General features: G+C 40.1%; 1 protein-coding gene across 1 annotated transcript in view; it reads right to left on the bottom strand.

Annotated features, from left to right (window-relative positions):
- The window catches only part of LOC140312464 (desmoglein-2.1-like), a 32,547-nt gene extending 20,140 nt beyond the window's left edge, over positions 1 to 12,407 (bottom strand). Inside the window, exons 1-3 of the mRNA XM_072390293.1 lie at positions 12,325 to 12,407; positions 5,237 to 5,362; positions 4,096 to 4,251 (exon numbers count right to left, since the gene is read on the bottom strand). Of these exons, the coding sequence (XP_072246394.1) occupies positions 4,096 to 4,251; positions 5,237 to 5,362; positions 12,325 to 12,378 (336 nt within the window). The 5' untranslated portion in view covers positions 12,379 to 12,407. The remainder of the gene's footprint in view (positions 1 to 4,095; positions 4,252 to 5,236; positions 5,363 to 12,324) is intronic.
- Between the last annotated feature and the right edge of the window lie 593 nt (positions 12,408 to 13,000).

Raw genomic sequence — 13,000 nt, 5'->3', positions numbered from 1 at the left:
GGTTGGAGTATATAAATGGTCTTTGACCACGTAAAACAGTATTCTAGAATCAGCTTTACTGTTTTCAGATGCAAAAGATCTCATGGAATTGTTATACCTCTACTTTCAGAGATAGTTCCTGTGGTACTAATTATGACATTCAACTTGCTCTGAATAAATCTAATAAATCAAACTCCAATAAAACTGAGCTGAACTAAGTTCATCCACTGAAGAACTATGAGAGAGATTTTGAGATCTGGACATCTGAAGTTTAAAGGCATTACTTCAAGCATGAACCCATAAGCTCAACAGTTTTGGACAGTTGGCTCAAAGCATGTATTGACATGGATTATTCAATCTATCTTCTTTGGGCACTTATGTCATGTGCAGGCTCATAACCTCTAAAGCCTATAATTTTTGACATTGGGTGAGAGACATACAACACTCAAGACAGATTGTTTGTCAATCACAGTGAGCAAAGAGACACACAGCCATGCATGCTCACACTTGCATCTTGGTCAATTTAGAAAAACAAGTTAATATAATAGGCATGACTTTGGAGTATGCAAGGTAAACAGTGTATCTCGAAAATGTCCACACAGACACAAGAAAAACTTCTAAACTCCATACAGAAAGACCCCACTGACATTTGAACAATTTACCTTGTTGCTTTTTCTTGAGAATGATAACTAATATATCAGCATGCTGCCCATTGTATGGAAGCTTGGAATTTCAGTGTTACCAATAAAGACCCTTTAACTGACTTAAATTAAGATCTTTGAACTACAGACACTACACTCCTTAGTTTGGGGGGTGTGAGAGACAGAATTGCTGGCAGAGGCTGAAGAGGGTGCCACAGCTTACACCAAGGTCCACAATACCGTAACTCACGACAGTACCCAGGTTCATGCTTCTACATCCCAAACTACAGCACAACCCAGTCCACAGTTGATGTCAGGTGTCAGCCCTGTTCCTGCCATGGACTTTGTTGTCAACACGCATTCTGTCCCAGTTCATGCACAGGACTTGGCCTTCCACGCCTCACTGGTCCTTGTTCCTACCCAGGGCACTACTGATGATGGTTAAATGGTAACCATCATAAATGGTAAATGGACTGTACTTGTATAGTGCTTTTCTAGTCTGACTGACCACTCAAAGCACTACATGCTGCATTCACCCCACTCATACAGCACGTCTTAGGATACTTAACTATGTGCTTTTCTATTCATTCATACACACACTCATACCCCAATGATACACTGGGAGGCAACGTGGGGTTCAGTGTCTTGCCCCAAGGACGCTTTGACATGTAGCCCGGGGAAGCCAGAGTCGAACCACTGACATTCTGATTGGTGGGCGACTGCTCTTCCTCCTGAGCTACAGCTCAGTTTTATCAGCGAGGCCAGCGAGGCCAGAGTGAGCAGGAGAGGAGGAGGGGTCGCAGTCTTATTCAATGAATCATTTCAATGTAAGCAGTTATCTCCTGGAAGTTTTCAGTCCTTTGAATATACGGCTATACAGCTGAGTCCTGTTTCTGAATGTTTGCAGGCCCCCTAAATACTGTAAATACTGTGCAGATTTTTCCTCAGTGAACTGCTGTCTATGATCTGATTTTGACTGTATAATTATTGTTAGTGATTTTAACATCCATATGGACAACCCTCAGGACAGAGGGACTAAAGACCTGAGTAACACTTTGGGCTGACTCAGCATGTAACAGAGCCCACGCACAATAGGGGGCACACTCTAGACTTAGTGATCTCTAAGAGTCTGAGCATTTCAAAGATTACTGTGTCTGATGTGGGCCTGTCTGACCATTCCTCTGTTTTCTTTGAGAGAACGATTTCAGTGCACACAAATGTCTCAACAGCAGTGATGTCAAAACGGTGTATAACTGAAAACAGTAGTGAGACCTTTAACCAGGTCTTCTCTTTAACACCTGCCCTGTCCGGGGGTTCAGTCAGTGAGCTTGTCAGTAGCTTTAATAATAAAATGTTAAATGTTATGGATACTATTGCTCCCATTAAGGTGAAGGTTATCTCTGGAAGGAAGAAGTCTCCATGGTGAAATTCCACACTGGTGAAAAATGGGAAAAGAGAGTGTCGGAAAGCTGAGCGCAGATGGAGAAAAACAAATCTCCAGGTTCATTATGACATCTATAAAGAGAAACTTCACTCTTATAATTTATAATGGTCTTACCGACCAAAATACATCAGTGACCTCCTGACCCAGTATGAACCTTCCAGACCCCTCAGGTCATCTGGATCCGGTTTTTTATCAGTTCCCAGAGTCAGAACCAGACATGGAGAAGCTGCATTCAGCTTCTATGCTCCACATGTCTGGAACAAACTCCCAGAAAGCCTCAGATCATCTGAAACACTGTATTTAAGTCCAGGTTGAAGACACATCTATTTCCAGCTTCATTTGAATAAAGCCCCAAATAAGCTTGAGTTTCAAAATGTAAACTTATTTTAACTACTGATTTTATCATCATTTACATTTTTGTCATTTTTGTTACAGTTTATTAGGGCCCGAGCTGCAAGCAGCGAAGGCGCAATTGTTCTTCAAGGCGTTATTCTTTTTCTTCCGCATTTTCCACACTTTTCAGTGGTTTCCCGTCGCCAAAACTCACCAAGTTTGCCAGGTGCGTCAGGCATGGTGGACTTTACTTTTTAGTGGAGTTGCTTCAAAATTACTCTGTAGCGCCCCCTACAAATTTACTAAATACCTGTGCCGTTGGCGTTACTTTTGCGTAGCCGGACAAAATTCGGTACACGCCTTTGTCATGATCAGATGCACAAAAAAGCCTCATGACGTCATGGCTCCAAATCCATAGGAACTTGTTCCTCATATGCGAGGTGGGCCTGTTTCCACACCTCGCACATGATCGAACTCCACCTACATATTTAATGGTGACGGCTTCAAACTTGGTCTGCTGACTCTTCAGCCAAGGGGGATTAACAGTTAGAAGAATCTTTTTCAAAGTCTGAAGGCTGTGGCCGTGTCAGACCCTCAAACTTTGACCACTGCTCGCCACAAAACACAAAGTCACTTATAACTTGTGCATACATTTTCTGATTGTCACCAAACTTCAAAGGTTTGCCTCGGACTCTGCCCTGATTGCGTACATAATCGCATAATGACAATCATCAATAGCCACACCTGCTGTTGTTTGGAAACATCACTTTCTTTCCACACCTCGCAAAAGATCGAACTCTTACAGATTTCATGGTAACGGCTTCAAACTTGGCCAGGATGTTCTGATTTTATTTAATGTTCTGATTTTCCTTTATTTAATTTCAATGTTGTAAAATTCACAGAATTAGTGAAGGATATAGAGAGAGCAGGCCGTAAAAATAAAAATTTAAAAAATGCCCTCATGCAGGCTAAGGCCTGGCTCACTGAGGCACACAAGTGGAAATCAGAGAAAGAGAAAAACAAGCAACAAAAAGAGGTGTTGACGCTGAAAGATGCAGAAGATGTAAATGCGGTTTATAGGAGGAGGCATCCAGAACCACCAACTTATAACAACTTGGGAGCTACAAGCGGGTTGAGACCCCAACCTAGCTCCCCACCTTTGGACCCGTTGTATCCAACAGGAGATTTAAAAAAGATCCTTAAGAGATGAGACACATATAACCAGGGCAGGGAAAAATTTTAGTTCTGCAAGGAAGGTGTAGCGTAATCCACCTGGGGAAGGAAACTCAGACACAGAGCACTCTGGAACTTATCCCATGATCCAAGTACCAAATCCTAGAGAAGGGGATGACGAAAATGATTTCATGAATGTCTACCGGCCATGGACAGCTAAGGATATGAGAAAAGCAACTGAGTATATACCACACCCAAAAGTAAATGTTAAAGGGTTTGAGGATGGTATAAAAAAATTGTATGATAGCTACAGGCTGAATGGGTTGGAGTTGGAGAGATCATTGAGAAATGTGGTGGGAGTGGATTGGTGTGTGATCCGCGGAAATTGGAAATCAGCATTTTTAAATACAATCACTTGAACATTTTGAATAAGCCTATGGTCATATGTGGACAGCCATCATCCTAACAGTATGGATATTACAGAAAACAGCAAAGAACCTATGTCCTCTTTAAAGAATGACTTACATTGTATGATGGATTTTTTTCCCGGTCCATAGTGTCAGTGACACGTACAAATCCGGTTTTATGGTCCACCACAAAAAGGTTGTAGGGTGGTCTATCAGCTCCTGGTCCTGAGAGATAATACTCCAACTTATCATGAACTTCTTTATCAGAGCGAATCTAGAAATAAAAATAAAGACAAAACAAGAATACCAATATGAGAAAAATAATCCTAGCTAATATAGTGTTCATTTGTTTTTTTTTGGATGTTAGCACCGTCGCCTCACAGCAAGAGGTACATTTGAATTCCGGCTGGGGCCTTTCTGTGTGGAGTTTGCATGTTCTCCCCGTATGTGCGTGGTACCTCTCTGGCTTTCTCCCCCTTCCAAAAACATGCATGTCAAGTTAATTGGTGTCTGAAAAATTGTCCTTAGGAGTGAGTGTGAGTTTGGATGGTTGTGTGTCCCGTTTGTCTCTGTGTGGCCCTGTGATGGACTCCAAGGCCTCCGCCACCCTAAATTAGATTAAGCGTGTATAGAAGATGGATGGATAAATGTTTTTTCCCACAGTGATATCATAAATGTGATCTTTATTCTACACTTAACATGAGAGTGATGTTGTCACATGTTATCATTTAAGTCACTGTAAGGAAGCAAATATGCATTTCCAGACATTAAAAGCCATTGTGCTGTAGGACAAAAACTGCACCAAGATCTTTTTTCAAGTACGAGTTGAAGAGATATCTTCTACCCAGCAGATGCTAACTGACAATACTTTTCCTCTCAGGGTGACATTAAACTTAAACAAAAAATGTGATAGTCTTTACTAAAAACAAAGACCTTTAATGAAAATTCAGAAAAAATGGATGTTCATGGTTTCTTGTGTGAGAGAGTTTTGTTTGACTCCCTCCACACAAGGCTCCCTTGTTTTAGCTTGTTGCCCTTGGCCAAATTCTCTGTATAACTGCTTCAACTGACAACTATCTCTTTTCAAGTTGAAACAGGCCTGTTCACATAAGGGTTAGTGGGAGACCAGCCAATAATCAAATATCTAAAAACTGAATAATAATTTTGTTTTTAGATATTTGAAGCTTATTTAGGAACTTTTCCAACTTTCTTATTATGGCAATGTATATTAAGTCTTAATTCATGTTAAGCAAAATGACCTTTGCAATGAATTCCAAATGGCTGTAGTCAGTGTTCTCCAACAGCTTGACAGGAGGAAGGATCCACTCTCTTCTCATCCTCCTCAGTGTCTTTGTCCTCTTCTCCTGTGCCTCAGCACTGATCACCTGAAACCATGAAGGAGGTTATTGTTAGAGCTCATGGCTCAGATATTAGAGTGGTCATCCACCCATGGGAAGATCGGCGAGCCTACACATGTTGAAGTGAAGACACTGAACCCTACATTGCCCCCTATGTTCCATCAATTCATGCACACTTAAAGTTAAGTTCAGATGTTTTTCAACTGTTAGTGTGAATAAACCCAAACTCACTTTGGTTTTCATTTACTTATAATTTTCTTTTTTAAAACCACTTTTTTCTTTAAGATTTTCAAGACACACAAAACAGGAGACAAATTGGATATAGAAATAAAGCATTTGCAACATACCTATACAACAAGGAAAAAAGGAGGGTGTGCATTGAGTCATCGCTACCAAACTGAATTAGAGACCTGGGGCCTCATGTACAAAGGGTGCGTACGCACAAAAAAGTGACGTACACACTTTTTCACGTCAACGATCAGATGTATCAAGAGCGAAATGACCGTGGAAATGTGCGGTGCCTCACGCAAATTGCAGGGCTGTCGTACGCACTTTTCTACCGCTGTTGTTTCTTTGGCGACACTTAGAGGTGATGTTGGGAAACTGTAATAATAAATAAATGTGAACACAATTTGTCCTCAGACTGAGTGATGTGCACATCTGAGACACATGAACAATTAATACACGTGTCTGCAATTACACAAGTGGATATAAAAGCATGCGCAAAGTGTTGCAGTGCATACCTTTAAAAACAATGGCAGCTTTAGCGGTATTAGAAGAAGTGCAATTAGAAAATAGCGTGTTTTAAGAGACTGAGAGGATTTGCTGGCACATGATGACAACTGGCTCATCAGCCGTTTTGAGGGTAATCCTCCTGGAACTGTGTGCAGAGCTGCGGCCGGCGTTGAAGCGCAACACAGCGAGGAGCCATGGGGTGCTTGTGCCACAGTGATGTGCACGCTGGGGTTTAAGCAACCGGGGCCTTCCAGAGGGAGCTGGCCAACCGATTGGGACTGTGCCAGTTGACCCTGAGCCGAGCCATGCCAGCCGAGTGGGACGGGATTATCTGCATCTCAAAATCCCACAATGCAGTTTTTCAACCATCCATCAAACAGGCCAACATTGAAGTGCAATTTGAAGCAAGAGCCGGGTTTCTGAATGTAATCGGAGCTATCGACCACACACACAGTGCTATAAAAGCCCATCACATGATGAATTTGTATGTCAACAGGAAACATTTTCATTCCATCAATGTACAGATCGTATGTGATGCGCAAATGCTTTGTGGGGGGGGGCTGGTTCAACGCACGATTCATACATTCAGTAACAGAATTGTTGGGAACAGACTACAAGCTGGCACTGTGCGCGATGGGTGGCTTCTTGGTGAGTAACTTTATTCGTGTAATTGTCCTAATATTATTCCCCGTGGTGTGCATTGAGGATGTGCGCCCCCAATTTCTATCCCGTCTTCACAGCATCATAGTTGGTTATTAAATTTAGTAACTTGCTGTTTTTTGCTGGTTAAACAACATCTTAAGATCTTTCTAACAAGCCCCTGATCGTCTCTGTGTGCAAATGTTAATAACCCCGTACGTAAAGTGTGAAGTGTCATAATTAGCTTCACCTTTTCCCCGGCGCACTTCTGCTCTGGTTACTGTATGAACACGTTTGTTGTGAGTTACACAAATGTAGGTATTTACCTTTAATCAGAGTCACCCACACTCCCACACCCAAACCCTTGACAGAGCAGTGTCACCCATAGTTTTTCACCTCTGCTTGTGTGCGCTTCTCAGACGCCTCAGCATCAAAGGCCTCGCTCACGCTCTCCCACCCACTCCTCTTACGTTTGCTGCTTATATCGTAGGCCAGCGTGCCAAAGAGCACATTTTTGCGGGCCTCCACTTCAGAGAGTAAAACCTCGATTTCCGTTAAGTTATTCTTTTTCCGTCTTACTCATTCTTTTTTCTTTATTTTCTTATCGTGCAGAGAGGGGAATCGCAGGTGGAGGGCTCATTTAAATATGATTTGCATATTTAAGTAGGGGCTTGGACAGGGAGGAGTCGGGTACTCCGACATGTGCGCTCAGTTCCACGTTGATTGGGATGTACAAAGGAAATGTGCTTGGATTCATGCGTGCACACATTGATACATCCGGATATTTTTGTAAGTTGGAGGGCATTTTGGTTTGAGCGTATGCCATGTTTCAGTAGGAACTACACGCAAGTCGTTGTACATGAAGCCCCTGGTCACAACCATGGTGGCCCAACAGTACCCCATGAACCCAGAATAAGGTTGGGCAGGACAGCATAATTAATGTTTCTGGTTAGTAGACTATTTTTTGAGGGATGCAGCAATCTTTTGATGTTGATGTCGTAAGAGGAGGGACCCATTAACTAGACCATTATCCTCTAAACAATTATTTAAAGCAGTGGGTGTTTGAAAAGGTGTATGTTCTGGGTTTGACAATATTTTTTCTTTTAGATGGTTTAATCTTATAATATAGTATTCATATTCATATGTATTAAACTTGGGGTTTATTGAGTTTTATGTAGAATTTTGTAAGTATTAAATCTAGAAAGTTGAGACAGATGTGTCAGCTTAAGGGAAATGTAGATATCTCATGGGGTTTTTGGAAGGCTCATTGGTCATAAGGCTGCAAATTAGTGTTGATGGTAATTAAGTATTAAATTTAATGATTGATGATATCGTGACAATAGTCTTTTGTGATAGAGTTGCTTTTTTCACAGAGCTGATAAAAAATTTACCAAATATGAATTTGTGTAGAGTGGTAGATGTATATAAGGTACACTATATTGCCAACAGTATTCACTCACCCATCCAAATAATTAAGTTCAGGTGTTCCAGTCCCTTCCATGGCCACAGGTGTATAAAGTCAAGCACCTCAGCATTCAGACCGCTTCTACAAACATGTGTGAAAGAACGGGTCGCTCTCAGGAGCTCAGTGAATTCCAGCGTGGTACCCTGATAGGATGCCACCTGTGCAACAAGTCCAGATGTGAAATTTCCTTGCTACTAAATATTCCACAGTCAGCTGTCTGTGGTATTATAATTAAATTTAGTTTTATTTGCACAATAACAAATGGAAGTGTTTGGGAACGACAGCAACTCAGCCACAAAGTGGTAGGCCATGTAAAATGACAGAGCGGGGTCAACGACTGCTGAGGTGCGTAGTGCGCAGAGGTCACCAACTTTCTGCAGAGTCAATCACTACAGATCTCTAAAATTCATGTGGCCTTCAGATTAGCTCAAGAACAGTTCGTAGAGAGCTTCATGGAATGGGTTTCCATGGCCAAGCCGCTGCATCCAAGCCATACATCACCAAGTGCAATGCAAAGTGTTGGATACAGTGGTGTAAAGCACACTGCCATTGGACCCTATAGCAGTGGACTAGACTCTGGAGTGAGGAATCACGCTTCTTCATCTGGCAATCTGATGGAGGAGTCTGGGTTTGGAGGTTGCCAGGGGAACGGACTACATTGTGCCAAGTGTAAAGTTTGGTGGAGGGGGGATTATGGTGTGGGGTTGTTCTTCAGGAGCTGGGTTTGGCCCCTTAGTTCCAGTGAATGGCCCCTTTGTTCTGAATGCTTCAGCATACCAAGAGATTTTGGACAAGTTCATGCTTCCAGCTTTGAGGAAAGAGTTTGCGGATGGCCCCTTCCTGTTCCAACAGGACCGCGCACCAGTGCATAAAGTAAGGTCCATAAAGACATGGATGAGCCAGTTTGGTGTGGAAGAACTTGACTGGCCTGCACAGAGTCCTGACCTCAACCCGATAGAACACCTTTGGGATGAATTAGAGCAGAGACTGAGAGACAGGCCTTCTGTCCAACATCAATGTCTGACCCCACAAATGCCCTTCTGGAAGAAATGTTAAAAACTCCCATAAACACACTCCTAAACCTTGTGGAAAGCTTGTCCAGAAGAGTTCAAGCTGTTATATTAAACCCTATAGATTAAGAATGTGATGTCACTTAAGGCCATATACGTGTAAAGGCAGATGAGCGAATACTTTTGGCAAAATAGTGTATATATTGAGATTCTGCTACTGTTGATTGTTATTTAATTCTGAAAACATTGCTGAGATGGCATAACTGTTTTTGCAGTTTCCCAAACTGGTATAACAAAAAGGATCCTCTGTCTCCTTAAAAATTGTTAAATGTTTGGATCTTTCACAAGTGAGGGTATTAAGGTATCACATCTGAGCAGCTGTGATCACATACAACAGTGAAATGGATTGAGTTATTCGTTATGTATTTCATGATCATCTTACTCGCGTGGAAGAAGCTTACATAGGAGAATGACTAATTTAGAGGTGAAATGTACGGAAATGTTTTGGTTGGGTCAAAAACTTATTAATGTACTGAATGTACATCTTCTTTCCTATACTTGCTGTGTCCAGTTCAGATTTTTGGAAAGCTGAAATACTCTTCCCTGTGTCATTTCACTTTATTTACTCATAACTCAATTTATAGACTTAAATGTTTGGATGTCTTTGTACGAATGGAATACTTGACTTGATTTTGACATGTGGTGAAAACATTGTGTTAGTAGACCCATTAGAGATACCTTTACTGAAAAAAATGTTGATGTGACAAATACTTATTCTCCCCGCTGTATGTCTCAATTCAGGGACTGCATTCTTCAAAAGACACCATCTACAAAAGTATGTCCTTTTAAGACTTTGTGGGCTGAACAGAGCTTTGGTGAAATGAGATATTCTGACCTATGGGGGACTTTCTGCTCACTTCAACAGTTGTCTACACCCCTCACCACCAGCATTGGTGTGTATCTCAGGCTTAGAGAAGAGAAATTTCACTCAAGTGCAACAAATGATACTCAAAGAACAGTAACATTGCTAATAAATGATGGAAAATGTATGAATGTATTGTAATGAAAAACACAACACACCTATGTATGCAGCAGTAATATTTACCTAGAAACATCACAACTATAATTAATATTTTCATCAGAATAAGAAGTGTTATTTTTCATTACAGAAATACATATAACACATTCCATACTTTATTATTATTAACACGATTAATGTTTAATAGTTAATAGTATCTTAAAATTTTGCAGTAAAGTTGCAATCATGTTCTTTATTTCTACTGGATCTTTATTTCTACTGGAAAATGTTCAATATTTTTTGGTTTTGTAACCCTTTCCAATGGCAACTCCTAATGACTAGAACAGATTTGCTCTAGAATTCACTTTATGCATGCTTTATGTCCTGTCCGAAAGACCTTAATCTGTCAATATTCAGTAATGTCATAAGGCTACTGGAAACAGGAAGTTAGACTTATGTGACATATCCCCTTTTTATTTGACAATAATGTAAGTACTATGAACTTGAGTGACATTTTGGGTAAATAAACACTGCTGCACAACATATAAAAACAAAATATAATATTGCATTGATGCCTTTCTCAAATTTTGTGAAACTGTCAGATTTATTGCACTAGTTTATGGTCTGTTGAAAACTAATCTCATTTAGTGTCACATACCCATCTTCTTTTGTTAAACATAAATTGCACAAACCAAGATACTTTTTGTGTGCTCTGTCCAAAGGTAGCCATCATTCTTGTTTCCTGTACATTTAAGGTTTATCCTGCGTGGGTGTTATTTTCACTTGAAAAGTACTTTTTTTTTTGTTAAACACATTTTAACCATGGGTTGCATGGTGGAATGGCAGTTAGCACTGTCACCTCATGGCAAGACTTTTCTTGGTTTTAATCTCAGCTGGGTTCATTCTGTGCAGAGTTTGCATGCTCTCTCTGTGCATGAATGAATTAGGGCATGTCAGGCCCCTCTCCCACAGTCCAAAAACATGCATTATAGGTTGATTGGTGATTATAAATTGAGTGAAAGTGAGTATGCATGGTTGGTTGTCTCTGTGATGGTCTAGCAGTAGTCTGGTAAACTTTGTGTGTCCTGTTTCTCAGCTGACAGCAGCTGGGATAGGCTCCAGAACCCCTGTGACTCTAAACAGAATGAAGTGGACATTGAAAATGAATGGATGGACATTGTAACTATGTTCACAAAGATCATGTACACAAATACATTTTATTGATACTTTTATTTTTATTATGTGGAATATTCTGCATAATGAAAATAGTTGTCATCTGTCTGATAATTTAAAAAAAATGCAATGCTCATTTTCCTGTTTTATTAATAGAAAATAAATCTTTCACACTTTTTACGCTGTACTTTACATTACAGTACTGTTTTCCAGGGAGGTAGTTGACTGACTGTGTCAGAGAAAAGTCTACAAATGAAATTACATTAAAATTACATTACATCAAGGTAATTCTAAATCATGTAAAATTAAATTTGATGAGATTGATACACAAGGGAATGTTAAATGGCTGTTAGATATTTTTTATTATTTGACATTTTGCAAATTCTGAAGAATTTTTCTAAGGTGTTAGTGACTAATGTTTAATGTGTTTAAATTCCAACATGTAAGGCTAAAATTGCAAAGCACACTTTTGTAAGGCATTTTGAGACATACTGTAAACTGTGTCTCAAAAAAGCAGTTCCATTTCACTGTGGTTCATCTATGCTAACACAACATAAAACGAGTTCTCATGTAGTTTAAAGCAACTTTTAATTGATCTGTTCTGACTGCTGTACAAAGTGTTGTTCCAGAGGAGATAATTAAATAACTTTACTGTTTTAGTAGTGCTATATGTTACATATAGGCACATGTGGGTAGTGGAACTAAAAAGGAAAAAAAAAGAAGCTGAGCTACAACCTCACACCTGGCTTTAAAAAATATATATATTGAAGTTGATCAAAATGCTTGATCAATATCTAGTGTTATCTAATGTTTGTCATTATTGGTTATATTTATTATAGTCTAGTACATAAGGAAATTGATTTATCTGTACTGTAACAGCTTCTGTCTCTGTACCAAGTCTTGTTGCGACAAGCTGAACGTTATGAATAGCTTTATCAATAGTACTCACCAAGAACACCAATAGAAGAAGTAGGCTCACTTCTGATAAGGAAAACCAAGCCATGAGGATAAACCAGAGTATATGTCAGCCTGTGGTTTCACTGTGTGCAAGACTTTGAGACTTGTTTGTCATCCTTTTTTATACACTATGTCAGTCGTTGTCACTCCCAACCCAGTTTTGCAACTTCAGATGTAACAGGCTTGCATATTTCCCAAAGGTGTGTCTGCTGTGTTGTTCAAAAAGTTCAGGTAATGCCTCTGGGTGAACACCTGGAATTCTTAAAAGGACAAACAAGTAAATTAAAAAAGGACTATAGTTATGCAGAAAAATGATCAACCATTAAAACCTTCTCCAGTTTGATAATATGAGCTATTATGTTCAAGGAGGTTTTAGATCAGAGGTAGATATAGGTTTTATCTGGGAAACATGAAACATGGGTTGAATCTGCATAGTCCTTGGTAGTTTGAGCCAAACAGTAGATGGGTTGATGATCCTTTCAATTTCAAATGGGCCAGTAAAGCGGGATGAGAGTTTTTTGGATTCAGTCTTCAGAGGTGTAGTGAAGTGGAAGTTGATATCCAAGGGAACATTTAAATGGTACATAGATAATTGGCAATCTTTCTGGAGAAAACCTGGTCTGATGAGGAGAGACGGCATCCATGCCACTTTGGAAGGAGCGGCTCTC

The sequence above is a fragment of the Leuresthes tenuis genome, unplaced genomic scaffold (assembly GCF_036924035.1).
Source record: "Leuresthes tenuis unplaced genomic scaffold, fLeuTen1.0.hap1 SCAF_7, whole genome shotgun sequence".
Lineage (NCBI taxonomy): Eukaryota > Metazoa > Chordata > Actinopteri > Atheriniformes > Atherinopsidae > Leuresthes > Leuresthes tenuis.
Note: the sequence above shows the minus strand (reverse complement) of the source record. Positions and strands in the feature narration are given on the sequence as shown.